At 39.4% G+C, this 27,747-nt stretch overlaps 2 protein-coding genes across 3 annotated transcripts; one reads left to right on the top strand and one right to left on the bottom strand.

Moving 5' to 3' along the window:
- Positions 1 to 6,105: 6,105 nt before the first annotated feature.
- Positions 6,106 to 11,773, top strand: LOC127783927 (putative disease resistance protein RGA3). 2 transcript variants are annotated; one of them, XM_052311084.1, is made up of 4 exons: positions 6,106 to 8,231; positions 8,741 to 10,865; positions 10,972 to 11,130; positions 11,244 to 11,773. In XM_052311084.1, the coding sequence occupies exons 1-3, from the start codon at positions 7,164 to 7,166 to the stop codon at positions 11,013 to 11,015; spliced, it is 3,237 nt and encodes a 1,078-aa protein (XP_052167044.1). In that variant the 5' UTR covers positions 6,106 to 7,163; the 3' UTR covers positions 11,016 to 11,130; positions 11,244 to 11,773. The 2 variants fall into 2 exon arrangements, with proteins under 2 accessions (XP_052167044.1, XP_052167045.1); XM_052311085.1 differs by having other exon boundaries at positions 10,981 to 11,130.
- A 774-nt stretch (positions 11,774 to 12,547) lies between these two features.
- On the bottom strand, positions 12,548 to 14,091 carry LOC127785048 (MADS-box MEF2 type transcription factor MIG1-like). The gene has a single exon (XM_052312470.1). The coding sequence runs from the start codon at positions 13,865 to 13,867 to the stop codon at positions 12,836 to 12,838; it is 1,032 nt and encodes a 343-aa protein (XP_052168430.1). The 5' UTR covers positions 13,868 to 14,091; the 3' UTR covers positions 12,548 to 12,835.
- Positions 14,092 to 27,747: the final 13,656 nt, after the last annotated feature.

Genomic DNA, 27,747 nt, shown 5'->3' on the forward strand with positions numbered 1-27,747 from the left:
TCATGCATACAGTTTCTTAGAGCTCAAAAGACGCTTGCCATTTAATCGGGTAATTAATCCACTCAAGCAGGTTTTAAGAATATGATAGGAACTGATGAGTATGCTTAGAAAACATACTAGGTGATGATAAGGAATTATGTTATTATAGATAAACATATCTTAAAATTCAATGTAACAAAGCTATTTCCCCTAAATAATCTAATCTATATCTACTAGACATACTGCCACAACATCATTGTTCGTTTACACCCTTGAATGGTACACTGATGCTTCAGTTCATCATATAATACTCTAACTAAATGAATCATGGATTTTCTTGCTATTGCATATGATACTTATGATATATTTGTAAGCTTGCAACTACATCTCATACACAAATATGTTTCATAATATCCCGCAGCAACACGCGGGATATCATCTAGTATCTAATAAACGCATGTGTTTTGTATCAAACAAAAGAAAAGGCACCCACGTTGCACTCCTGCCCGTGGCCTCCGCCTCTCACTTCCCGCGATTGCCGTCTCCGTCACCCTTTCCTCACCGCTTCCATGAGAGGAAGAGGAGATGAAGAAGCAACCGGCGAAGGGTGAGGTTGGTGGGGAGCAATGACAATGAGAAGGTTAGGATATACTAGAGGGTGAAAGTTGGTGCTAGAGCTCGCTGGATACATAAAGGCGGCGGAGTTCATGGTGTCATCGCCGTCACCAGGCATGCCACGGAGGATGTTGCACACAATGTTTTCTTGATGTTGCAATTTGTTTTCTTGAATCTTGCACACATTGGTTACAACGTTCTTTTATTTGCAATCAGTATTCTTGGATGTTGCACATATTGGTTACAATGTGTTCTCGATTTGCATCAGTATTTTGAATATCTCATATGTTTGAAATAGTATTTACCAAGTGACGAAAAAATTTTAGACCAGATGATACGAAAAATCGTCAAACGTTTTTTTGTTCAGGTTTGGCACCCATTCCTAGTCACGCCACTTTTTTTTTGTTGTGTTTGGAAACTCCTCTTTTGAGATGACTAAATAGTCCAATTCTTGCATCTCATAATCTCTTTAAAAGAACCAATTTATTGTAAATTTTCCCTCATCGTCATAAATAATTGAGTAAATTTTATTTTGAGCCACATTTTATTACCAATGTTTCATTTTAGACCACCCTTCAGCCAATGTTTTTATTTTGGATCATGTAAATCTTAACTTCATTCCCACTTTGGATCTTACTTATTAATGATCTCTCACATCTATGTGTAAAACTTTATTTTTTATTTTTTGCATATGACAAATTACATATATACATATATATATATAATATACATATATATATTAGTCATAGATGTGAGAGATCATTAATAAGTAAGATCCAAAGTGGGAATGAAGTTAAGATTTACATGATCCAAAATAAAAACATTGGCTAAAGGGTGGTCTAAAATGAAACATTGGTAATAAAATGTGGCTCAAAATAAAATTTACTCAATTATTTATGACGATGAGGGAAAATTTACAATAAATTGGTTCTTTTAAAGAGATTATGAGATGCAAGAATTGGACTATTTAGTCATCTTAAAAGAGGAGTTTCCAAACACAACAAAAAAAAGTGGCGTGGCTAGGAATGGGTGCCAAACCTGAACCAAAAACGTTTGACGATTTTTCGTATCATCTGGTCTAAAATTTTTTCGTCACTTGGTAAATACTATTTCAAACATATGAGATATTCAAAATACTAATGCAAATCAAGAACACATTTGTAACCAATATGTGCAACATCCAAGAATACTGATTGCAAATAAAAGAACATTGTAACCAATGTGTGCAAGATTCAAGAAAACAAATTGCAACAACAAGAAAACATTGTGTGCAACATCCTCCGTGGCATGCTTGGTGACGGTGATGACACCATGAACTCCGCCGCCTTTATGTATCCAGCGAGCTCTAGCACCAACTTTCACCCTCTAGTATATCCTAACCTTCTCATTGTCATGGCTCCCCCACCAACCTCACCCTTCGCCGGTTGCTTCTTCATCTCCTCTTCCTCTCATGGAAGCGGTGAGGAAAGGGTGACGGAGACGGCAATCGCAGGTAGTGAGAGGCGGAGGCCACGGGCAGGAGTGCAACTTGGGTGCCTTTTCTTTTGTTTGAAGAAAAATTGAAGATGTTTCCGCGGTTAATTCGTCATCCGTGTTTGAGTCGGTTTTAATTTTATGTTTTGGTTTTAATCTATATCTCTTCTCTATCTTTACCTATTATAAAAATTTAAGATGTTTTTCCCAGGATTTCGTACGTCGTCACTTGTCCGATTATTTGCTCCTGGCGTGCGTATTTTCACGTTGGTGCACGATTTTTTTCCGCGCAGGCACGTACGTATTTTCCGATCGATTCCTTTCCTACATAGTATCCATATTCCTTTCCCATATTGTTCGCACGTCGCTTTTATCTAGGCCCATGTTCCTTGCATTCAGGCCCAAGCCGGGCTTGATAATTCCAATCTATATGCACCAAACAGCTACTAGCCGATTTTGCTACACGTCTATCGTGTGATTTTTTCTTAGGCATTTCACTTTTTTTAGTCCCACCATATATGGGCCAAGATTTATGCAAGAATTGGTGGGGCTGCATGCATGGATAAGGCCGTGCGTTGGATGCTTAGGCCTGGTTCTTTTCTAAATAAAAATTGATTTCTTTAACGGTTAAAACATTAAGACATTTGAAATTAAAATATAAAATTACAGTCCTATATAACTAAAATTACATATGTAAATTTAGTTGATATGACATGTAAGTGCACTGTAATTTTGATAAAAATGTTGTGTAAGTAAATTTGTATTAGTTATTTTATTTAAAATATAAAATCACAGTCCTATATAACTAAAATTAAATATGTACATTTAGTTGATATGATATGTAAGTGCACTGTAATTTTGATAAAAATGTTGTGTAAGTAAATTTGTATTAGTTATTTTATTTAAAATATAAAATTACAGTCCTATATAACTAAAATTACATATGTAAATTTAGTTAATATGATATGTAAGTGCATTGTAATTTTAATAAAAATATTGTGTAAATAAATTTGTATTAGTTATTTTATTTAAAATATAAAATTACAGTCCTATATAACTAAAATTACATATGTAAATTTAGTTAATATGATATGTAAGTGCACTGTAATTTTAATAAAAATATTGTGTAAGTAAATTTGTATTAGTTATTTTATTTCAAATATAAAACTACAGTCCTATATAACTAAAATTACATATGTAAATTTAGTTAATATGATATGTAAGTGCACTGTAATTTTGATAAAAATATTGTGTAAGTAAATTTATATTAGTTATTTTATTTTGTAGTCCGTTGGATGCAAATCCAAGGGAAGAAAAAATCAAAAATCACCCGAGTGATGCATATGCGGTTCCACTACTAGCACATCCGCTCCGTTGACGAGAGCCCCTTTCAGCGGCTAAAAAACATCTACAAATAAACTCCTATCTACATCTACATCTATCTACACTACTTAAAAAATAAAAGATGTTTCCTTCATCCGTCAAAATAAAAAAATAGCGTAAAAATAAAAAAAAGTCCGACTTCTACCGATACCCTCTCAGAAAGGAAAATTGTCCGAAAAAAATAGCGCAAAAAATAAAAAAAATCTGAATCCTACCGATTCCCTATCGGAAAGGGAAAAAAAAGTCCGACTCTAGATCCAATTCACCCTTAAAAACGAAAAATAAAATTGATGTGCCGGATTGAATATCTGTTTACAAAAACAAAACCTACCTGTCGAGAGCATTCCATTTTTATATGATTTTAATTTGTGGGTCTGTACTTTTGCATTTGAGTCCTTGTAATTTTTGTATTTACATTTGAGTCCCTATAATCTTGCAATAAGATACTTAATGTCGCTTTTGATTAAAAAATAATAAAAGGGGAAGAACAAAGGCAGAAAGGTGCATAAAAAGAAAAAGAAAAACTGCACAATAAAAGAAAATAAAGAAAAAGAAAGAACAACAACAACAACAAAAGTCTGTTTCTCCTAAGTGGTGAAAAAAAACCGTTGATCCGATTCCTATAAAAGGCCAAAAAAAAGTGGTGAAAAAATGCTAGATCTGATTCCTTTAAAAATGAAAAAAAAAGGTCTAATTCCTATAAAGGTGAAAAAAATCCGAAAAAACATCTAAAAAAGTTCGTCCGATTCTCTAAGAAGAAAAAATGGTTTGTAAAAAATAAAAAGCTGGTTAATATAAAATAAAAAATGCGCGCGAGAAAAAAATGGAAAGGGCGAAACAAATTCCGATTTCTAATCAGTATATATCTCTTCGCTATGTCTAATCTAATCTAAGTATTTAAAAAGAGAAAATGCAGGACAAAATAAAAACGGTTCAAAGAAATGTGTGAGAAAAGTTAGAAAAAAGCGCAAAAAAAACACGCTAAAACGGTTCTCCATCTTCCATAAAAAATAATAAAACGCGCGAGAAAAAATATTTCCATCGTCGGTAAAAAAAATTAAAAAAATGCAAGAAAAACTGTTAGAAAAAACACGCTATTTCTAAAAAATGGTTTGAGAAAACCGTGCAAGAAAAAAAAACATCGTCTATTAAAAAAAATCGCTCTGAAAAATCTGTCAGAAAAAATGCTAAATTGATGGAAGCTTGAGCCGGATAGGATCCATCGATTTTTTGTCATCTACTACACGGTTTTTATTTCATCGGTAAAAAATTTTTTAAAAAAAGCATGCTAGGAAAAAATTGACAGAAAAAATGCGCCATTTCTAAAAAATGGTATGAAAAAACCGTGCAAGAAAAAAAACATCATCTATTAAAAAACAAATTGCTCTAAAAAATCTGTCGAAAAAATGATAAATTGATGGACGCTTGAGCCGGATAGGATCCATCAATTTTTTATCATCTACTACATGATTTTTATTTCGTCATATATTCTCCTGTATTGGAAAAAACAAAAAAAAACTTTCGAAAAGAAAACAAGCAAAAAATGCGCGAGAAAATAATTGTCAGAAAAAACATGCAAAAAAACACACGAGAAAAGAAAAGAAAAAAGGGAGAAAAATATGGTTTTCGTTGTCAGTAAAAAAACAAAAAGAACATGCTAGGAAAAAACTGTTAGAAAGAAATGCGCCATTTTTAAAAAATGGTCTGAGAACATTGCGCAAGAAAAAAAACATCGTTTATAAAAAAATAAGTCACTCGTTAAAATACAAACATTGTCATTGATATGATTATGCATGAAAAACGTATATTGTCATTAGAATTTTTCACCCATAGAAACGCACGGACATTTTTGCTAGTTATATATATCTATATGTATATCTCTACTATTATAAAAATTGAAGATGTTTTTTTGGGTACTTTGGTATGTCATCCGTGTTTAAGTCGATTTTAAGTTCATTCGCTTTGAAAATACAAATATGAATTTGAGTCGGTTTTTAAATTCGTTTGCTTTAAGAAATACAAAAAGAATTGTATAAGAAATAATCTCTTTAAATAAACTCTTATGCTAACTTGAGACGATCGGACTCCTGATTGCAGCTTATGATTTTGTAAAAAAAAATCCAAGCGGATTCTCACAGTGAATTTCACCTTAGCTAAACCGTACAACAATAATAAGATTAAAATAACATTCATCCGTTGCAACGCACGGATATTTTTTCTAGTTATTATAAAAATTAAAGATGTTTTTGCTGATATTTTGGTACGTCATTCGTGTATGAGTCGGTTTTTAAATTTATTTGCTTTTGAAAATACATATCCATATTTGAGTCGGTTTTTAAGATCATTCACTTTTTGGTAATACAGAAGGAATTATATAAGAAATCTGTTTTAAAAAACTCGCATGCTAACTTGAGACGATCATACTTCTGACTGTAGCTCATGATTTTCTAAAAATATATATATCCAAGCGAACTCCCATAGTGAATTTCATTTTAACTAAACCATATAACAATAATAAGATTAAAATAGATTTCATCCGTTGCAATGCACGGGTATTTTTTCCTAGTTTGTTAAAAAGTAGTAAATCCAAAACGAAACATAATTCTCCCCTCCCCTAAAAAAATAGAAAAAAAAACTTATTTCGTGGGCCAACTTCTCTTGGCCCATCCACCCGTTCCCACTCTTCCTGCCCGCCGCCGCCGCCGCGACCTCGCCGTCGGCGTCGCCTCCCATCCTCGCATTGCCGGCGGTGGCGGCGGCCCCGCCCCTCCCTACCCCACCTACGATGTTATCGCGATGCGCCAGCTCCGCCGCCCAATGCTCGCCTCGCCCCCACTCCCGCTCCCCGCCTCGCCGCCCCATGGCACTCCCGTCTCCGGCGCCGCCGCCGCCGCCTGTTGCAATGACGACGCCTGGTCAGCTTCGGAGTCAGCTACCATCGACCTGCACCGGCGCAGCCAGCTCTCGTCCACATCAGGATCTCTCTGGTACCGCACCTGCTCTCTGGTCTGGACTTATATGAAATGCTTGATTACTAGTAGTATTCACTTCTTGTTGTAACTTGTATATTATAATGTAATTTGCGTTTTGCTAAATGAATTTTTTATACATATATAATGGAATAAATGAACTGGAAATTGGTTAAATCTAGACAAAATTTTACATATCTTTGCTGATTGAAGAAACTTGAGAGGGATGGTTGTAAATTGTACACAAGGGAGAACATCATCAGATGAACGACCGGTTGGTTACATTTATGTTGAGATACTAGAGAAGATTGAACAAAATCCTACTACTAGCTAATAATTCTCTGTTTATTAAGGAGATTGTAGCTAATGCTTGTTTTCTCCTTGATTTCCACTTGCTCAATCCTTTTCTCTCCTGGTCTTGAAATTGATACCTTCCTTGTGAGTCTTGGTGCACGGAATACCTGTACCAAATCTTGCCAAATTGAGGAAATGCAGTAGCATATATTCTTGGACTCCAAGTGATGACTGGGGAGGCAAGTCAGGCACCTGATTTTTCTCCTGTCTCAAGAAAGACTTCGCTTCTAGCGGATGCTGCTTGTGCTTCACTCTTAGATTCTTAGAGCATATTAACTAGATACAATAAACACATAAATTGTCTGGTGCGAGACTAGTTACCAAGCAATCGATCCCACTTTACACCCCTTGCTAGACTCAGACTGTAATCTAGATCCAAGCAAAACAAACATGGCGATGATCCTGGATGCATTTGCATCCAGCCTTGGTGACATACTCATTGAGACAATGAAAGAGGAGGCAAGTTTGATGCTCGGTGTCTCTGATGAGATCAGAAAGCTGTATGACACCCTGAACAGCCTCAAGAAATTCCTACAAGACGCAGAGAAGAAGCACATCACCAGCAGCTATGCACAAGACTGGGTCAGGAAGCTGAAGGGTGCAATGTATGAAGCGTCTGACATCACTGACCTTGTTCAGATCAAGGCCGAGGAGCGGCGCATATCCATGGACACCTCTTCGGGCTGCTTCCACTCCTTTCTGCTTTGCTTGCAGGATCCTCTTTTTGCCCACAGGATAGGAAGCCAAATCAAGTCAGTTAACCAGAAGATGGATGATTTATGCAAGCAAGCTGCTCAACTAAACTTCATCACCAACCTCACCGATGGAAATGGCAAGCACAAGGTCATTGACAAGACGGCACCAGGGCTTGTTCCTAGAGACGCTGTTGGAAAGAAGCTCGAGCAAGATACAAGGATGCTAGTAGAGGTCCTCACAAAAGAGGAGAAGGCCAGTGGTGGGGAAAGCAATAATGTTCATGTAGTTGCTAACAGCGACACTGAAAGCAACAACGTTACTGTTGTTGCTATCCTAGGTATCGGAGGGATTGGCAAGACTACCCTTGCCAAAAAGATCTACAGTGATCAAGCGGTCGAAGACTCATTTAACACGAAGATATGGTTGAGCGTCACTCAGGACTTTAATGAAGTTGATCTGCTCAGAACTGCCATAGTTGCTGCCGGTGGTGACCACTGTGGCGCTCAAGAGAAGTCCTTGCTTGAGCCAATTTTAGTTAGTGCCCTGACAGCGAAGAAGTTTTTGCTGGTGATGGATGACATATGGAATCAAAAGCCATGGGAGAAGGTGCTTAGAGTTCCAACCATTAAAGCAGGTGCTCGTGGATCTCGAGTTCTGATCACCACGAGAAATGAAGGAGTTGCTCGAGAGATGAATGCTGTGCACTTGCACCATGTCAGCAAATTGGGACCTCAAGATGCATGGGCCATGCTCAAGGAACAGGTAAATCATCAAACAACAAACCCTTCCTAGCATTATATATTTTACTCATTTTCTCCTCGATTTGTTTAAAACATAGCCTGAATGCCTGATGCACTCCGAGCTAATTACCTATCAATAATTGCCAAATTTTGGTTACTAGCAACACTATATATGTTCATCAGAAATATATTTCTTTAATACATAATATTTCTGGGTATGAATTCTCTCTTACAATAAATTCCAACTGCTATAATTCATATGTGCCATTTAATGTCGAACAAGAAAATGTTTTTTTTTCCAACTAATGCCTGAACTATATTTTTCACATATTGGGATAACTGTTGAATTTATTTGTTTTTATCATACTCTGAATAAGTTGATCCATTCATGGTGACAACATAACTTGAATGTGTTTCCATGTATTATACCACCAGAACATTTGATTTTATTTTAATTCTAAACTTCGTATATAAGAACAAAAGATCAGCTATGGATGTTGTTTTGTTAATATTATATGTTTAAATTCGCAGTTAGACTTGAGTGGACCTGAGACTAAAAGACTCAAAGAAAGTGGGATGAAGATTGTAGAAAAATGTGATGGCTTACCGCTTGCAATCAAAGTAGTAGGAGGAGTCTTGTGCAAGAGAAATAAAACTGAAAATGATTGGGAAAAGGTTCTAGGCAATCAGGTATGGTCAAAAATTGGACTGCCTGATGAACTAAACAAGGCAATATATTTGAGCTATGAAGACCTGGTTCCTAATTTGAAGCAGTGCTTTGTATATTACTCACTTTTTCCTAAAGATGAAATTATTGGTCCAGATAAGGTTGTTGCCATGTGGACTGCTGAAGGATTTCTTGGAAATGATGGAAATTCAACACAATTAGGAATGGATTACTACAAGGAATTAATTATGAGAAATCTTTTAGAGCCTCACGATGACTACTATAATCAAGAATACTGTCTCATGCATGATGTTGTCCGCTCCTTTGCTCAGTATGTTGCTAGAGATGAAGCTTTAGTGGTTGGGGACACAGAAAATATGACAAACCTCACATTATCAAATTTTTTCCGGCTATCTATATCAGCAAATGAAATAGAGTGGAGTAATTTACAAAAACGGCACTCACTAAGAACATTGTTATTATTTGGAAATATCAAGTTTAAGCCTGGTAATTCCTTAAGTAACCTTCCTTTTCTACGGACAATACACATAAGAGATGCACGATGTGCTACATTGATTGGCTCATTGTGTCACCTCAAACACTTGAGATACTTGGAACTAGGGTACACAAACATATCTGCACTGCCCCAGAACATTGGTAAGATGAAATTTTTAGAGCACATCGGTCTTCGAGGATGTCACAGTTTGGCAGAACTTCCTAGCAGTATTACAGAGCTACCAAAATTAAGGCACCTCAGTATTGATGAAACAAAGATTAATGCTATTCCGAGGGGTTTTAAAAGATTAGAAAATTTGGAGATGCTTTGGGGGTTTCCTGTCCACATTATTATTGAAAACACTGGAGAATACAGATGTAGTTTGGAAGAGTTAGGGCCTCTTTCAAAACTCAGGAAGCTTAAATTGATTGGTCTAGAGAATGTACCTTATAGCTCTATGGCAACACTAGCTAAGCTTAAAACCAAGGAAAATCTCATATGCCTTGAATTATGGTGCACAAGTGGAGTGACAGTCAGTGGTAGGGTCAAAGAATCTATTGCCATGGCTGATCAGGAACAAATTGTAGATGTCTTTGACAAGCTTTGCCCTCCACTCTGCTTGGAGGAGCTAACTATCGGAGGATATTTTGGCGACAAGCTCCCGAGTTGGATAATGATGCCAGCAAAATTCCTTAAAAATATGAGACGGTTGGACCTACAGGACATGGCTAACTGTGCACATCTTCCTTCAGGTTTAGGTCAGCTCCAAGATTTGGACTGCCTAGTAATTAATCGTGCACCACAGATTGAGCAAGTTGGATATGATTTCTTCGTCCAAGGAGGACAGAGGAAAACTGACAACAGGAATCCCAGTCATGCTGTATTTTTTCCCAAGTTACATGAGTTATGTCTTCAAGGAATGATAAAATGGAAGGAGTGGACATGGGAGAAACATGTGGAAGCCATGCCTGTTTTAAGTGTGCTTAATATCAGAAACTGTAAGTTGCACTATCTTCCTCCTGGTCTTTCCTACCAGGCAAAGGCACTTAGAAGGTTATCCATAGCTAATGTTCAGCACCTAAATTGTCTTGAGAATTTCAGTTCAGTTATTAAGCTTGATGCTTATGACAACCCTGATCTAGAGAGGATAGCCAATCTTCCCAACATGCAGAATCTAACTGTTGTTGGGTGCCCAAAACTGATGGTATTTAATAATGTGAAATCACTTCGGAGCATTCAATTGGGGATTAGTGAGATGGAAACACTCCCGGCATACCTGCAAGATACAAAATTGGAACAGTTAGAGATTGCTTGTAGCTTAAAGCTGCTTAAATTGATGGTCAAGAAAGAGTCTTGGTCGGAGTGGGGAAAGATCAGTAATATCATGCATGTTAAGGGGTTTGCTAGTGAAAATGGCAGGAGATGGTATATATCCTACACAAAACACCCCTTCTCCTTTGATACAAATATTGAATATACCCTCGAACTTCCAGGTACAAGATTCTACAAGTTTGTGTTCATTTTGTTTTCTCTTTCATCTCCAGTTCTCCTCATAATCTGAATTGTTTATCTCCACTTTTGCTTATTTGTGCTTACTAGAGGAAACAGGATATGAAGCTAATATCGCAATGGAGAAGATATGAATGATTGTTGTTAATATAACTCTCACTATACAGTTACACTTGAGAAAAAAAAAAGTTAAGCATTGAACTGGCACTTCCTAGTGGAATATGAAAACTCCCCGGCTATATCTACTCGGTACTTATATATCATCCCTTTATAGTATTTGTTCCAATTCTCTTACCATTTCTTAACAACCATTTTGGCTCTTAGACAATGTCTACTCACGTGCCTTATTTTTCTTGTGGCAGGAGAAAGAGAGGTGAATATATATAGTTGATGCAATTCATTTTGCAATGGGACTCTACGATCTCCTGCAATTGCAAGATATGCTTTCTAATTGAGAAACAAACTTATTTCTTTTGTAGTTTCAGAATAGTCCATGACTTCATGTTCTCTGAAAACCTTCAATATAGTATTTTACAATTCTTTTACATCCTTCGGTTTAATTAACATACAAAGAACTTCAAGTGCTTCTAAAACATATCAAACTAGCTAGCTCATTTTTCAAGTTCAGTATGGGTAGTTTGCAACGCCGTAATGTGTGGGGAGCAGCTCCACCATCACTGTTTGATGTATTTGCCTCCACTCTTGTCATGTTTCTAAGCCAAGACAAGGCATATCAACTGAAGTATGGGGAAAGGAAATTGGAATTTTCAAGCAGTTCCACAAGAATGCAGCATGCACATATTGAAACTAAAATAACTTTTATTTCAATCTACTCCCTCTGGGTTGATAATATTTGTTGTTTTGGACAAGGGCTCGGTCTCCACAAAACAACTTTCACCACTATTTTTATAATAATATATATAGAAATATCAAAGAATATATAACTTTATTGAAGTGTTTTTTAAGACTAATCTATTCATATGGTCTTCATATTTTAAGACAAATATTTTAAAAATTATTCATAGTCAAAGATTTTAAAGTTTGACCTCATCCTTATCCAAAACGAGTAGTTTTTATCAGGACCTCGCATCATCGATTCCCCTAGAGCTATGTTAGGTATTCAGACTTGAACAGATACATCAATCTGGATGACTACACATCCTTGGAGTATCATATTCTTCTTTGTTATGCAAACAATTTAAATAACTTTGGTATCCTAAAACTAACCCTGTATAAATAAATGTTTGGTGCTACCCCACCAAATTATGCTTAGATAGGAATTGTGCTTCTGAACAATGGAAAATGTTGGCAACTCATTTTCTTGACTTTTTTTTTAGCATTTACCCTCATCAATAGAAAATTTGTTACATGGATATGCAGGTATAATTTCTCTAAAAAATTGGATTTGCAAGGACAAAGTATCAGGAGCAGAAGATATGTAGAAACTACCCATGATTGTAGGTATGAAAAAAGAACAGAGAAATACAATAGAAATTCCAAAGCATCCTACTGAAGAGAAAACAACTTTGAGTCACTGGATAACAATGGTTTAGATGTTTTCTCTCTGCATACTTTTCAGATCATATTTAGATAATGGCATGCAGAACATGAACAAGAGAACAATAAGTAGTTATGTTTAGTAACTTCATATAATCATTAATATGACTTGATAAATGGTCAGCACAATATTATTAATGATATAATGATATCTATTACATTATCTCCTAATAAATAGGGTAAATCTCTCTGACAACTGACATCACACCACTGTACATGCCCTTAGATGGAAGGCTCAAGTGAGCCATTCTAACAAGAAAATCACACCCTCAAACCATGTACAATCACAATAGGGAACATAAAAACGTCACTCTATAGCTGTCAATGCAACTAGTAGGCACATTGTATAAACAAATAAAAGATTAAATAAAATAGCAAGATGTTAAAAGAAGAATGTTTATATACGATAATCTTGCTCCCTGTGCAACATTTTTGCCCTCTCTTCCTTCTGTGAGGGAAACAAAGAATCAGACATCTTTGTAGGGAGAAGTTTGTGCGAGCCACCTTCATCTCGGTGTTCCCGCGGTGGTGGAGCCGGAGTGTGGGATATCTTTGATCGCGATGAAATCCTTTGTCTTTCTTCTTGTTGTTCTGGAGAGAAGTTACGAGGCATTGCAGCTGGGAGAGGAACGTGCAAGATCTCTTCTGATATCCTTCCTTGCGCTTGTTCCGTTTGAGGAAGAAGAGAGTGGTAAGGCATCTTCGCAAGCGGAGAAGAAGCATGCAAGCCCTCTTCTTTCTTGTGTAAAACTCCTCTCCTTGTTGGTTGCTCTGATGGAGGAGGAAGAGATTGATGAAGAATCTTTGCAGGCAGAGAAGCATCCAAGTCGTCATCTTTCTCGCGTAGACCTCTTCCCTTTGGCTGCTCCAATGGAGGAACAGAGTGATGAGGCTTTTTGGCAGGCAGAGAAGAAGCATGCAAACCCTCTTCTTTCTTGTGTAGAACTCCCCTTGGTTGCTCCAATGGAGGAGCAAATTGATGAAGAACCTTTGCAGGAAGAGAAGCATTCAGGTCATCTTCTTTCTTGTGTAGAACTCTTCCCCTTGGTTGCTCGAATGAAGAAGGAAGAGAAGCACCCAAGTCATCTCTTCCCTTTGGTTGCTCCAATGGAGGATGAGATTGGTGAGGAGGATAGTGATGAGGTGAATTTGCAGGTAGAGGAGGACCACACAGATCCTCTTCTTTCCTCGGCTGGACTCCTCGCTCTTCTCCCTCCTCTTGCTCTTGTAAACCTCCTCCCTTCCCTTTCATGGAGTCTCGCGCCACTGGGGATGGAGATGGCCCTTTCATGGAGTCTCGCACGGCTGTAGTTGGAGGAGGTGGACCATTCATGAACTTCGGTGGATCTGGCCCTTGAAGATGATGATTTGGAGAAGTTTTGTGTCTGGAATGATCAGTTGGGGCATCCTTGCCACAGCAGTTGCCCATAGATAAGCTAGCTTGGGTTCAGTACTCTACCTAGCAAGGAGTATATTTGGAGCTAAGCTTACTTTCTACTTTGTTAGGCAACTGGAATAATCTTTGCTGATAGCAACCGGCACAGCATTCAGGTTTGAGATGCCTAATCATCAGAGACAATGGCAGATGATAGATTAAAAAAAAAAAAGATATGGCTAACTCCTTAGGCCTTGGGGAAAAGGAAAACTAGACGAAAACCCCTGCGCGTTGCTTTAGGAAATTTGCATAGAAAAATGATAAAGATGATGTGCAAGCCTGCATGGTGGATTTGCTTTATGCTTAATTAGGTGCATTTGCTTGCATTTTGAGACAACTTCTGAAAGCTAAAGACAATAAAATCATGTGACTTCACCAGAAAAAATGATACATTGTTATCCAACTTGCACCTTAAATAAGCCATAAAAAAACTATAAATACTTGGGATGGTACGGTGTTGGTTTATGAGAGGAGAGAGAATTAACATTAACAATAATTACTTTTAGCCATTATAGAAGTGTATATGGTAAAGTTGATGCCAACTCAGAAAGAACACTAGCTTACTTACTGAATATTTGGTACAATAAATTGCACATCTGCGTGCACAATAGGTAAATAGATGTCGTTTTGTACAAATAACTAAGTTTTTTTATACTTCACACAACACTTCTAACAAAGTTCTATTTGCGGTCTACAACCTTATATCATTGGCTTCCAATTGTTGTGTTATATGTGGTTGCACGAGTCATCAAAATATCTCTTTCAAGTCGACATATCATCCACATTTGCTTTAATTTTTTTCCCTTCATATGCTTTGGACCTACATGAGCCATTTAATTAAAGTGATATTTGGGGTGCAATAGCACACTATTCTACTCAAGGTAATGGCAAGAACATTAGTGGACCTTGCAAATGTGCAACAATTCTTTGTTTAAAATGATCTCCTTTTTTTCTAAACAATTAAATTTGTCTGAATAATAAGCCACCTCCCGTACTTGTTGATGTTTTTGTGTGTGTTTGGACATCTTTTTTCTTGTATTATGATGCCTACTCCCTCCGTCTCAAAATAAACCAACTTCGTACTAGTATGTGTTACATCGTAATACGAGGTTGGCTTATTTTAGGATGGAGGGAGTAACTCTCTTGCGTGTTTTCGAAAAAAAAAAAGCCTACCTCACTGATGGGTTATTAAAATAAACAAGTTGGGAGGGCTAGCTAGCTGATCTTACTCTTTATGGAGAAAATCTGTCAGTCTTTCAACGTAAGCTCAATTATGCGATTATCCCCAGCCAAAAATTAGGTGATTTAAATTAAAGTGCAATTCTAGGTATTGCTGACCTCATTGTTGAAAACAAATGAAAAGATATGTATAGTTCTGAATGCAGAGCACTCTCTCTCACGCACCCTCCTTACTTCACCTCCTTAGCTCCTCGCCTCCTCCTACCTACATTCAACCAAACATTGTACTAGAAAAAGGTAAATATGTGCTTAAGTTAATGTCACAATGGAGAAGATACGAATGATCAATGTTAATAGTACACTAAAAAAAAGAGCTGGCACCTCCTAGCTTTATATCAAAACTGCGGCTATATCTACTCGGTACTTATATATAAATCTTGTATACTATTCATTTCAATGTTTTTTTTTCCTTTTCTCAACAAATTCTATGTTCTACTCCCGTACCATATGTTCCATGTGGCAGGAGAATGAGAGGTGAACATGTATATATAGTTGATGCAATTCATTTTGCAATGAGACTACAATCTCCTGCACTTGCAAGATACGCTTCCTGATTGAGAAACACACATTTGATTCATTTGCACTTTCAGAGTAGTCCATGACTCCATATTCCTCCTAAAAACCTTCAATATAGTGTTTCTTTTTCAATTCTGTTGCATCCTTCAATTTAATTAACATAGAAAGACCATATAATTATCGACTAGCTCATCTTTCTTGGTTCATTTCTTCATTTCCTACTTGAGTCATGCTTCTCAACCAAGACAGGGCATCAACTGAAATATGGGGAAAGGAAGTTGGAGTTTTTCGAGCATTTCAGCAAGAATACGGCATTTGCACACTGATATTAAAATATTTGTACTTCAATATTGTTTTCATCGCGACCTCGTATCACCGATTCCCCTATAAGAGATATGCTAGGTATTCAGGTCGATCAACTTGAACAAATGCATCAATCTGGATGACTATGCATCGATCCTTGGAGTATCCGATTCTTCTTTGTTATGCCCACGATTTTAATAACCATGTTTGTATCCAAAATCCCTGTATAAACAAAATTATGTTTGGTCAACTACACCAAATTATGTTTAGATTGGAATTGCACTTCTGAAAAATGAAAAATGTTGGCAACTTATTTCAAAGAATTTTGTTTCATCACATCTACCCTCATCAATAGAAAACTCAGTACTTGGACATGCAGGTAAAATTTTCTCAAAGAAAGGGATTTGCAATGCCAAAGTATCAGGAACAAAAGGTATGTAGAAACTTCCCATGATTGTAGGAGTGTAAGAAAAGAAAAAGAAATTCCAAAGTATCTTACCGAACGAAAGCACTTTGAGTCACTGGACAACAATGGTTTAGCTAGATTACTTCTCCAATCATGTTTGGATGATGGTATGGACAATATGAACAAAAGAACAATAAGTTGTCTATTAGTAATCTGTACTTCTGTAGTGACTTCATATAATTCCCATACAACGGACATCAAACCACTGTACATACCATTAGATGGAAGGATCAACTGAGCTATCACAATAGGTCCAAGAAACAGAAAAATGTCACTCAATAGTTGCCAATGCAAACACATAGTATAAACAAATATTTGTTTTTTAAAAAAAATAGCAAGATGTTAAAAGAATACTCCATCCGTTTCAGGTTATAAGATGTTTTGACTTTGGTCAAAGTCAAACTGTTTTAAGTTTGACTAAGTTTCTTGACAAATATAGTAATATTTACATTACCAAATTAGTTTTATTAAATTAATAATTAAATATATTTTTATAATAAATTTATCTTGGGTCAAAAATATTACTATCTTTTTCTATAAATTTGGTTGAACTTAAAGCAGTTTGACTTTGAACAAAGTCAAAACATCTTATAACCTGAAACGGAGGGAGTAGTGTTTATATACACTAATCTTGCTCCCTGTGCAACATTCTTGCCTTCTCTTCCTTCCTTGAGGGAAACAAAGACTCAGACATATTTGTAGGGAGAAGTTCACGCGAGCCACCTTCTTCTCGACGTAAACTTTTATATATCTTCTTCCCGCGTTGGTGGAGTCGGAGTGTGGGAGTACCTCTGATAGAGAGGAAATCATTTGCCTTTGTTCTTGTTGTGGAGAGAAGTTATGAGGCATTGCAGCCGGAAGAGGAGCATGCAATGACCTCTTCTGGAACTGTTCTTCTTTCTTGTTCCACTGGAAGAGGAAGAGAGTGATGAGGCATCTTTGCAGGCAGAGAAGCATCCCAATCATCTTGTTTCTTGCGTAGAACTCTCTCCTTTGGTTGCTCCAATGGAGGAGGAGATTGTTGAAGAATCTTTGTAAGCGGAGAAGCATCCAAGTCATCTTCTTTCTTGTGTAGAACTCCTCCCTTCGTAGATCGTAGTAATTGGTTGCTCCAGTGGAGGAGGAAGAGATTGATGAAGCTTCCTTCTCTTCTTGCTCATCAGAACGGCGGTGAAAGGACTCGAGGATATCATGTGCGTGGTTGTGTTGTACAGGATCATCACGTACAAAATTACCACGCACAGGCACAGATGGACCAGGCGGCCCCTTCATGAACGGCGGTGAATCTGGCACTTGAGAAGGGATTTGAGAAGTGGGTTTCTCTGGGGACTGATCAATTGCAGCCAAGGTAATAAATAGTGTATAGCGGGTTGTTAGCGGATTAGTGTCTGTGTAGCGGATTGCGGATAGGGGCCGCTAGTGCGGACACTAAGTTCCAATAGTAAATATAAGAAAATAACCATAAATTTATATTATATATCAATATTAACATCAAGTTTCACGTAAAAATTAGAATTTATAATACATTTTTAATTGCTCCTATATTTCATAACATAAAAAATATGAATCAACATATAGATATATAAGATAAATAAGATACACAATGTAAAGTTCTACAATCCATATGTAAAGAACAACATATAAGCGTTATAATGGTCCAATAAAGTCAATAGCGGGTTGTTATAGCAATCACGAAGCGCTATAACGGGCTGCTATAGTGGTAGCGAAGCGCTATAGCGGACGCTAAGTTGCAACATGCTATCTTCAGTCCGCTACTTTGTAGCGGTAGTAGTAGAGGTCCGCTACCGCTATAGCGGTCGCTATTGCGGGCGCTACGAACGCTATTTATTACCTTGATTGCAGCATCCTTGCAACTGCTGCAGCAGCAGCAAGAGCAACAAGAGCTGAGGCAGTTGCCCATACATAAGCTAGCTTGCATTCAGTACTTTGCCTGGCAAGGAATATATTAGGAGATAGCTGCCTGCTACTTTTGTTATACAAATGGAATAATCTTTGCTGATAGTCACTGGAACAATATTCAGCTTTGAGATGCCTAATCATTAGAAACAATGGCAGATGATAGGTTAAATAAAAGAGCAATTTTACCATCCAACATTTGGTACCTCTAGAGGTACCATATTTTGCACACAAGATTTTGGTACCTCAAATACTAAGTACCACGAGATACCAGATTTTACACTAGAAAGTATCTCGACGTACCAAAAATTTACGGTAACTCGAGGTACCAAATGTTAAATGGTAAAATTACTCTAAATAAAAAGATATGCCTAGCTTACTCCTTGGGCCTTAAGAAAAAGGATTAGACAACAACTCCACGCCTTGCTACTTGCTACAGAATGCATGGAGGAAATTTGCATAGCAAATGCTAAAGATGAGGTGCAACCGTGCAAGGTGGATTTGCTTTATGCTTAATTAGGTGCATTTTCTTTGTCTGACAACGTCTGAAAGCTAATTAAAGACAATTAAATCATGTGCCTTGACCAGAAAAAGTACATTTGTATCCAACTCGCACCTTAGATAAGCCAACAAAAGATTAGAAATAATTGAGAGGGTGCGTGTTAATGAGAGGAGAAAATCAAGATTGGTAATGATTAGTATTGGCAGTTATATATGGAGGTGTTTGGTTGCTAGCTATATACTTTATCACAATTTACTGATTATCTGGTAGCATGAATTGCATGTTTGCATTGCATGCACAATTGGTAAAATATGCCATTTTGTACAAACAATTAAGTTTTTCATATACTTCAAGCTTCTAAGACAGTTCTGTTGCAATCTACAACCTTATATCATTATCTTCCAGTTGTGCTATATGTTGTCAAAATGTCTCCTTCAAACGGAATGAGTGTAACTCAACTGATTAAGTTTCTTGTGGTAGAACTATCCACTTGGATTTAAGTTGTATACTTGACACCGGTGCTCGCATTTATGGATAATTATTTTTCAGTTGCTGGGTTAATCTTAAGATATGCCTAATCTCTCGTGTTTCTAAAAACAATTTCTTTTTCGAGTCTACAGGTCATCCACATCTCCTACTAAGTGCAACAACTCTGTGTCTTAAATGGTCTTTTTCTGTAAATATTTTTTTCTGTACAATAACCCCTATACCTCAATGATGGGGCTGTGGAATAAACAAGATGAGTTTTCAAGAGAGAGATAAACAAGATGAGAGAGAGCTAGCTGATGTAGTATTCTTTATGGGGGCATCTATATATCAAAGTCTTCCAACATAAGGTCAATTATGTGATGAACCACGGCCAAATTAGGTGAGATTTAAATGAAAGTGCATTTCTAGGTGTTACTGACCGAAAAAAAAATGATTTGTATAGTTCAAAGGGTAATATGTAATGACTTGCAGTAGCCATTTGTAACGTTTGATACTACGTAAACCATTAGAAAAGGTCAGTGATTTTAATGGTTATAAGGAACAGTCAATGTCTTCGTTGCAAATCACAAACGGTTGACTTATAAGAATTAGATATTAGGGTTTTACTGATTACCATTTAATGATGGGAAAAGAGGATGGCTGTGGTGACACCTCTCTGTCCAAAGGTGTGTCGATTGGCGTACGTGGTCTAGCTTATTTGTTAAATATATTGTCCAACAATTAATCGAACATAATGGTTAGAATTTTTTTATGGACATAATAATTCAATTGAATTTGCCATTTGGACGATTTGCGTGCGTAGCACTTCTCGCCCGCTCCACTCAAAGTCCAACTAAATAGTGTGGCCAGCTAACATTATTTAGACTGACCTTAATTAGAGCATCAAAGCACATAAATGAATGCCAAATAATTTACACATAAATGTAACATATACAGAGCTCAATTTCAAGCTGCAATATTATAGAAACTTTCGTATAGAAACTTTTCACAAAAAACACACCGTTTAACAGTTTGAAAAGCGTGTGCGCGGAAAACGAGAGAGAAGGGTTGGGAACAAGGGGTTGCAAACACAGCTTAATTAGTACTAGTTCATTTGGTGTACGCACCCACACATGGAAGTGGATTCTAAACTCTTGAATGGATATCCCCTCATATTATCCAAATGGTTATGAAGAAATTTAATAAGATAGATTAGCATGTGATAGATCAGTATATATGGAGAGAGAGAGAGAGAGCAGACACATATATAGATATATAGAGAGATGCAAACAGCCAGATGATGTCATCTGGAGAGTTTAAAATAGTTTACCCTACACACACATATAGAGAGAGCAGAAATACATAAAGAAAGCATTACAAGTCGCAACACAATTAAGAAATCGATTCATCACATATATATAATCATATCGAAGGTTGCCTACCTGCTTATTATTTCAATTGATCAGAAATGGAGAACAACAACCATCATCTCAAAAACAAAAAGCAAAATAGAAAAAACAAAGGAAAATAATGGAGGAAGCGACGAAGCAACGATCATATATCATTTTATGTAATCATGTGGCCAGCAATATACTAAATTAAGTTGCCTAGCCTCCGGCGGCCGGATCTTTCGCCGGCGGCGGCGGCGGCGGCATCGGCGTCGCTGGAGGCTGTTGATCTACTACCTTAGAGGCCGGACCACTTTTTTCCGGCGACGGCAACAGCGGCGCCTTCTTGCAGCACCCGACGCCACAGTTGCAGGTCATCAGCTTCGAGCATGACAAGCTGCAATACGTGTTTCCCATCGTTGCAGCTGCACTGCACCTTTGCACACCTCTCTCTCTCTCTCTCTCTCTCTCTACAGATATCTCTTGTGTGTATGTGTGCACTATAAATAAATCTGAAGAATATGTTCTTTCTCCAAAAAAGCTAGGGCCTTCCATAATAAAAGAAGAACAAAAAGGGATTATTCCTCATCAGTGTAGATCGATGAAGCCTCGATCTTTCGACGGTTTAACTCGTTGCAGATTATGTACAGCTTCTTCGAGTGAACGCCCTGAGGGTTCAGGTTCTGCATAGTCTTAAAAAATACATAATTTAGGGTATGTTTAGCTACGGTTATAGCTTTATCTAAAAAAGAGAGTGATATAAAAAATGAAATAGATGGATGAAGCACGGTTCAGATCGCTACTCCAGACTATGTTCCTGGAGTTAGATTTAGGAGTTGGAGCACTGCCAAAGAGCCATATTGCAACTTTTCCATTTACTTCATCTCAACAAATTACAACATTTTTCATTCAATTTTTTACATATTTTATCATCTCAACCAATTACAACCATCTCCCAATTAGTTCTACTTACCTTTTTAATCAATGTGCAGATCTTTATATTCTGGGATGAATGGAATAAAGGTTAATTATCAGCCTGATAAATTAAGATGCCTACACTAGATGGGTATGGAAGGTGTAGTTTCAAAGTTACCGAAAACAGGTTCCATAATAACTGTAAAATTCTAAAAGTCAAAAGACAAGTTAACAAGAAAAGAAAATAACAATAGTACTTAATGTGCATTTATTTGGCGATAACTTGAATCCTCCAATTGTAATTACTCTGGGACAATGGGGCTACTACTTTTTCCATAAGGACAGTCCCAACCCATAGTGTCCATAAGCAGTGTCTATGGTGCCATGTCAATAAGACATCATAATAGAAACTATACTCTACAACCCATGGTTCTTAAAGTGGACCATTAATAAATACATCATCTCTCTTCTCTACCAATCATATTTATTCTTCATCTATTATAAAGATACTGTTATCTCCCAATGCAAAACTTGATAGTGTCTAATGCATAGGTTCTTGTGTTGAAGCTGTGTCTTGCATAAGACCCAGTTTCTTCCTCTCTTCACTCTCTCTCTTAATTAATATAGTGCCACATAAGCTAAAAGTCCTACATAGCAATGTAGTTAATGCCATAGACACCATCCTAGATGGAGGGTTGGGACTGCCCTAATGGAATTAAATCTTGCCTCTACATCAACGACGTATTATTATTCGACCAGAATATGTACTACTCAGACTTGTCGAGATCTATCCCTTTATCTATACGTATGAGGCAATGGATTGTTGATGCCATTAAGATGCTAACAATAATAAGAAAACATGTTGGTCTGTCTTTAGCTTGATGCTTGTTGTTAGGTTTAAGCTTCAGGTAGCCATCCCGAGAAAGAACTGATTCCATTGCCGAGACTCAAGTCTTCGGATCTCTATATCTTCTTATTGTTCTTACTTCTCACTAATCCTATATTCAACAGAACAAATTATTGTATTCATTGAGCTATACCATGAGAGGATTTCTAGAAACATGTTACATAATGCCGAGATAACTATTTTGATGTATTTTCCATTTGTCTGTTTAGCTATCTTGTTCATGTCCAATAATATTACATAGAAAAAACTCTCATCTATCTATTGTAACGATCCGCTTTTCGTGGGACGTTAAAAACTACTTTAAGAAAATCCTAATTGCGAAAATTTTTGTTCTTTGAGTGAGAGTCTAAGTTGTGCCAAGATCTTAATTCAAATCCCGTTGTTCCCTCTCATCGAAATCAAAATCCTCCGCCTCAAATTTCCTCTTCCGATTCAAGTCTCCAAATCAAATTTCGAAATCCAATTCCTCTCTTTGAATCCTCGCCAAATACTTGCCCGACTCCAAAAATATCTAAATTCCCATATTGAATTCAAATTCCATTTCCAAACTCCCTATTCCTATCCAAATCAGATCTCCCAGCAAAAGTCTATTTTACTTCCCTCAGGCTCGGTGGGCCGACTCTTCCTCCCCGGCCCATCTCCCCCTCTCAGTCCAGCCCATCTCTCCCCTCTGCCATCTCCCTCACGTGCGCCACCGAAGCCAAGAGAGAGAGCTCTCGCTCTCTCTTCTCTCTCGCTCTCTCGTTCTTCCTCTCTCTCCGTTTCTCTCACACCGGCACCGATTTCCGCCACCGCCCTTGAATTCCGCCGCGCCATCGCGTCGCGCGCGTGGCCGACCGCCCGGTCGCCGCCGCGGCAGCCCTGGCCGCCTGCGCCGCGCAGCCGCCCATGCCGCCCTGCCGCTCACCCCCACCTCTGTGCACTTGCATCCAAGACGCAGAGGCAGAGCCTCGGCTCCCCCTCTCACGCGCTCTCCCTCCTCTCTCTCTTCCGTCCCGAAACGGCATGGTCGCACCCCTCCTTCCCCCATTCTCCCTTTTTGCTTTTTACCTTCCATCACCATCGTCCCCTCCTCTGCCACCCGTGACCGCCAAGTTCGCTGCTCCCACCATGACCACGCACGACCGCCCGCCCCCCCCCCCCCTGACCGCTCTATGTCGGTTCCTTCTCCTCGACGCCTCACCACTCCTATAAAGCCCAAAGCCAAGCTCCCCTCCCCATCTCAATCCCTCCCGCTTCAGACTCCTACTCCACCGCGCCATTGTCGCCCTTCCCTTGCTCTCGCCGTCGCCGTCCGCCGCCTAGCACCGGGGAGACCGGTGCATGCGAGGACGCGTGACGCGGGACTCCGGGCGCCCGTCTTCCTCCCCTTCCCCGGCCCGAGGCCGGAGAACTCGCTTCCGCACCGTCGGCCGCTCGTCACAGCGCCTGTCTCGGCTCGGTAGTGCCTCCCTCCGTTCTCCCTTCTCACTCGTCCTCTCCCTCCGTTGGCTCACATGGTAGCTCGGTAGCCCTCCCGAACACACGTAGACGAAGCCCCAAGCCCCGCCGCCGCTCGCCACGGCCTTGCCGCCGTCGGTGCCCGCTCCCGGAGGCCGCCTCTCGTCGCCAGCCACCCTCGGTGCCTCTCCTCCCCATCCGGCGCCAGAAACGAACTCCTTGAACCCCGGAGATGCTCCCACCACCTTGAATTGAATCCTCACCACCCCTCCGCTGTTTCCCCTTTTGCTCGCCGCCGATGATCGCCGTCGAACTCCTTCCGGCGAATCCGAGTCGTCGGCTCGTCTCCCCTCGTCCCGTCCTTCATTCCGGTGTCCACACCCTCCCTTGAATCCCCGTGAACTGCTCCGGCGAACGCCGTCGCCGTCCGCCGTTGGATGCCGGCGCCCCCTTGTTCCTCCTCCCGCCGGCCCACGTGGCTGCCACGTAGGCGCCACGTCGGCGCCACCTCGGCTTTGACCGGGCCAAGCCGGTCAGCCGCCTCCTCCCTCTCCCACCCTCGCGCGTGCGGTCCACGGTGCGCCAACCGGCTGCATGTGGGCCCGACGCGTCTCGGTCCATCCGGCGCACCGCCCGTGCACCATCCCCATCGAACCCTAGCGCCGCCCTCGCGTGCGCCCATCCCACCGTGGGCTGTGTCACCAACAAGCGGGCCCCACCCGGGACCCCACACGGTGCACTCGGTCCACTGGACCCACCCCCCTCTCTCCCGTGCCCTAATAGGCCGACTCCCGCGCTCGCTCGGCCCAATAAGGCTCGGCGAGCCGCGCAAGTCATCGGGCCGCGCCCTAAGCCGCCCAAGGAAGTCTGATTCACATCCCTCCTTCCTTTTCTTTTCCAAGGGATTTAATAAATCATTTTTCCTTTAGACAAAATCCTTTAATCTTCCAAAAATCATATCTTCCAATCTGTAGCTCCGATTGACTCCGTTCCACCTCCAGTGATTCCGTAAAATTGAGATCTATCTAATGGCACTATTAATTAGTCTAACTAGATGACACCCCGCGCGTTGCAGCGGGAATTTTTAAGTGGCATTCTAAACAAAATTTCGTAAACAGACATGTGTATGATTTGAAAAGTGTCATAGTTTGATTGATACTTGAGAAATCGTACATAGAACATAGTTGATTGGTACGACGAAATAGGTGGAGAATGACATAAACGCTCAATATGGTTGATGATGATTTGAAGATTTCTCAGATTGTTCGTGCATGCGTTGAACATTTTGATGAATACATTGTTCCCGGCATCCCATATAAATATGAGAATTGGGTGCAGTAGTTTCTACGGGACATGTGCAAACATCGATTAAGATTTTGTAGAAGAATTGGTTGAATAGGTAACCAAAGAAATTACTACTGGAAATGATTGGGAGAAAAATTATATGCACGAACATCTGTTTCTGCTACCTAATGTCTACGGTGAGCCTCAACTGAAGCAAATTGATTTGATGAAGGGATCAGATCATCAGAACTTGTGATGACAGGCCGACGTGCACAACAGGTTAAAACAGTTCTCTATGCAAGCAGGATCGCCTTAGTGGCTGGCTGGAAACAAAGCATTTTCAAACATATGAATACAAAAGCATATTTTTCCCCTGATGTCCTGAGTTCAAATCTCCATATGAGTGAATTTCAGATTGGGTTATTTGAGGACTAAGTTTCATGTTCAATAGGCTAAGTTCCTAATTTAAATAGCTGCATATATCCAGTTGAATATAGAGGCCGGGTAAAAAATACCCTTCTCTAAAAAAAGTATATTTTTCTAAAAAAAGAATTGTAACCTACATAGGGCGGTGATATTGTTTTTTCAATATTTTTCTATTTAACATATAAGGTTAATGAAAGAGCAAATAACACATGACGAATGCAAAAGGAAAACGAATGTAAAATCTTTCATTCATACCTAGTCGAATAATGTCGGTTTCACTATTGGAAACCAAAACTTTGTTTTTCTTTTTCACTAATCTAAGAGACAACAAAGAACGAATCATTCTAGTGCTAACGGAATCTTAAAATGATTGAAAGAAAGGAAGCCGAAAAATTGGATGAAGTCATATGGTCGAAGAACAGGCAGGAAAAACATACACATATACACTCGGAAGGAGATTGGACGTAGGCTTAGGTGGATGGTTCGATTTGGCAAGATCTACTTGATGCTACGGTGACTCAATTTAAGGATGTGTAATAAGGCGAGAGAAAAGGAAACCTTCAGGGTGAATTATTGAGAGATCTAACTGGCCATTACAGCCGTAATAGATGCCCTTGCCGTTTTCACAAAGCTGAAACGTTGCCCCGCATAACACGTAGAAACAGAGCATCGACACCTGGGCCAACTGCTTAGCGAGACTTTGGTTGGGTGGGCTGAGGTGTGTTCAATGGGCTGCCTCCATCCGCTAGCTCGGCTGGCCAGGGCGAGGAGAGCAGGAAAGATCAGATGGTCTATAGTGCTCACCCTAATTGATCGGACGGCTGGTATTAGATGATGACGTGGCTTCACAGATTTTAAGCTTTTATAGCAATCAATGATTTTTAGTGGGTACCAATTATATAGGAAGAAAGGATTAGAATCTTTCTTTTGGTCTTTGTCTAGGTTTTTGATTGTTTGCGTATAGCCGTGGCTACCGGATTTTCGTCGATCGTGGTTTTCTCGAAGATTCGTGAAGCTCCGTGAAGACCTTGAGTAAGGCAAGTCACCCTTTGATCAATTGCTCCTATAATTGAAAAATCATTATTATTTTGTTTGTAACTTGCATTATTATAATCGCACACTTAATTTGTTTGGCCTTGGTTTGCGTGCCAAACCAACGGACCTACCCAGTAGTCGCACTAATTCCTATAGGTTGTAATACCCTGATTCCTTGTCACTCCACCCTTGTGGTACTTCGGTATCCGTGCTCTCTGAGCAACTATACCAAATATCTCACATACACCGCTAATTGTCGAAAACTTGGGAAATGGGTTTGTGAAGCCTTGAAAACATGACATGTGGTGTCGGTGTGTTTGAAAATAAAATGAATTGTGAAAACTCGCGATGCGGGAGCCGTGCCTACGTGGCGTTGTCCCGTATTCACATATAAGGACCGATTCTTGTGGGAAACTCATCGAGCATAATCAAAGTGCAACCACAAGGTGGAATGGGACACCCTGGCTAAGTAACTAGTCGGTTCAGGGAAACCTCGCATGCCAATAGTTGGGAACGCCGGGGCGGGGTCGGTTGGTGCCAAACCGAGTTCCTGGTAAGCAAGGAAGAGAAGCTTGCAGAATTACCGATCGAGGTGGTTGGAGTTTGATTTGTGAAAACTAAAATGGCCTATATTTATGTGAGGACTTGATCCTTCTATGTGGCATGAGGTAACCCTGAGTCGGCTTGGGAAAGGCTTTGTCGTGAACCTCTGACACCGGCTAGTGTCTGAAGTAAGTTCGTGTCTTGTGGGTAAAGTGTACCGCTCTGTAGAGGTTAACTAACTGTTCGAACAGCCGTGCCCACGGTCATGGGCGGATGTGAGGTGGTTCCCGTTGCGTAGATTTGATTGCATGTGCTTTGTGAAAAGTTGTTGTGGAATGGAAATCGTAACCAGAATCAGCCTATGTGGCAGATGGATGACCTAGGTGGTCAGAAACGAATCTGTGTGATTCGGGATGTCTGCGGGCATCATAGACTAGGCTTCCCGAGTGGAAGCGGATTGCTTTGCTGCTGGACAGCTGTACTCTGGGAGTCCGCAAAAATGAAAAAGGCTCTGGGAGCTGCCTA

This window comes from Oryza glaberrima, chromosome 9, assembly GCF_000147395.1.
Source record: "Oryza glaberrima chromosome 9, OglaRS2, whole genome shotgun sequence".
In the NCBI taxonomy this organism is placed as follows: domain Eukaryota; kingdom Viridiplantae; phylum Streptophyta; class Magnoliopsida; order Poales; family Poaceae; genus Oryza; species Oryza glaberrima.

Coding starts and splice junctions, on each gene's coding strand:
- LOC127783927 (XM_052311084.1), top strand. CDS start 7,164: ATGGCGATGATCCTGGATGCATTTGCATCCAGCCTTGGTGACATACTC. Junction 8,232..8,740: donor GGGCCATGCTCAAGGAACAG/GTAAATCATCAA, acceptor TTAAATTCGCAG/TTAGACTTGAGTGGACCTGA. Junction 10,866..10,971: donor ATATACCCTCGAACTTCCAG/GTACAAGATTCT, acceptor TGTGCTTACTAG/AGGAAACAGGATATGAAGCT.
- LOC127785048 (XM_052312470.1), bottom strand. CDS start 13,867: ATGGGCAACTGCTGTGGCAAGGATGCCCCAACTGATCATTCCAGACAC.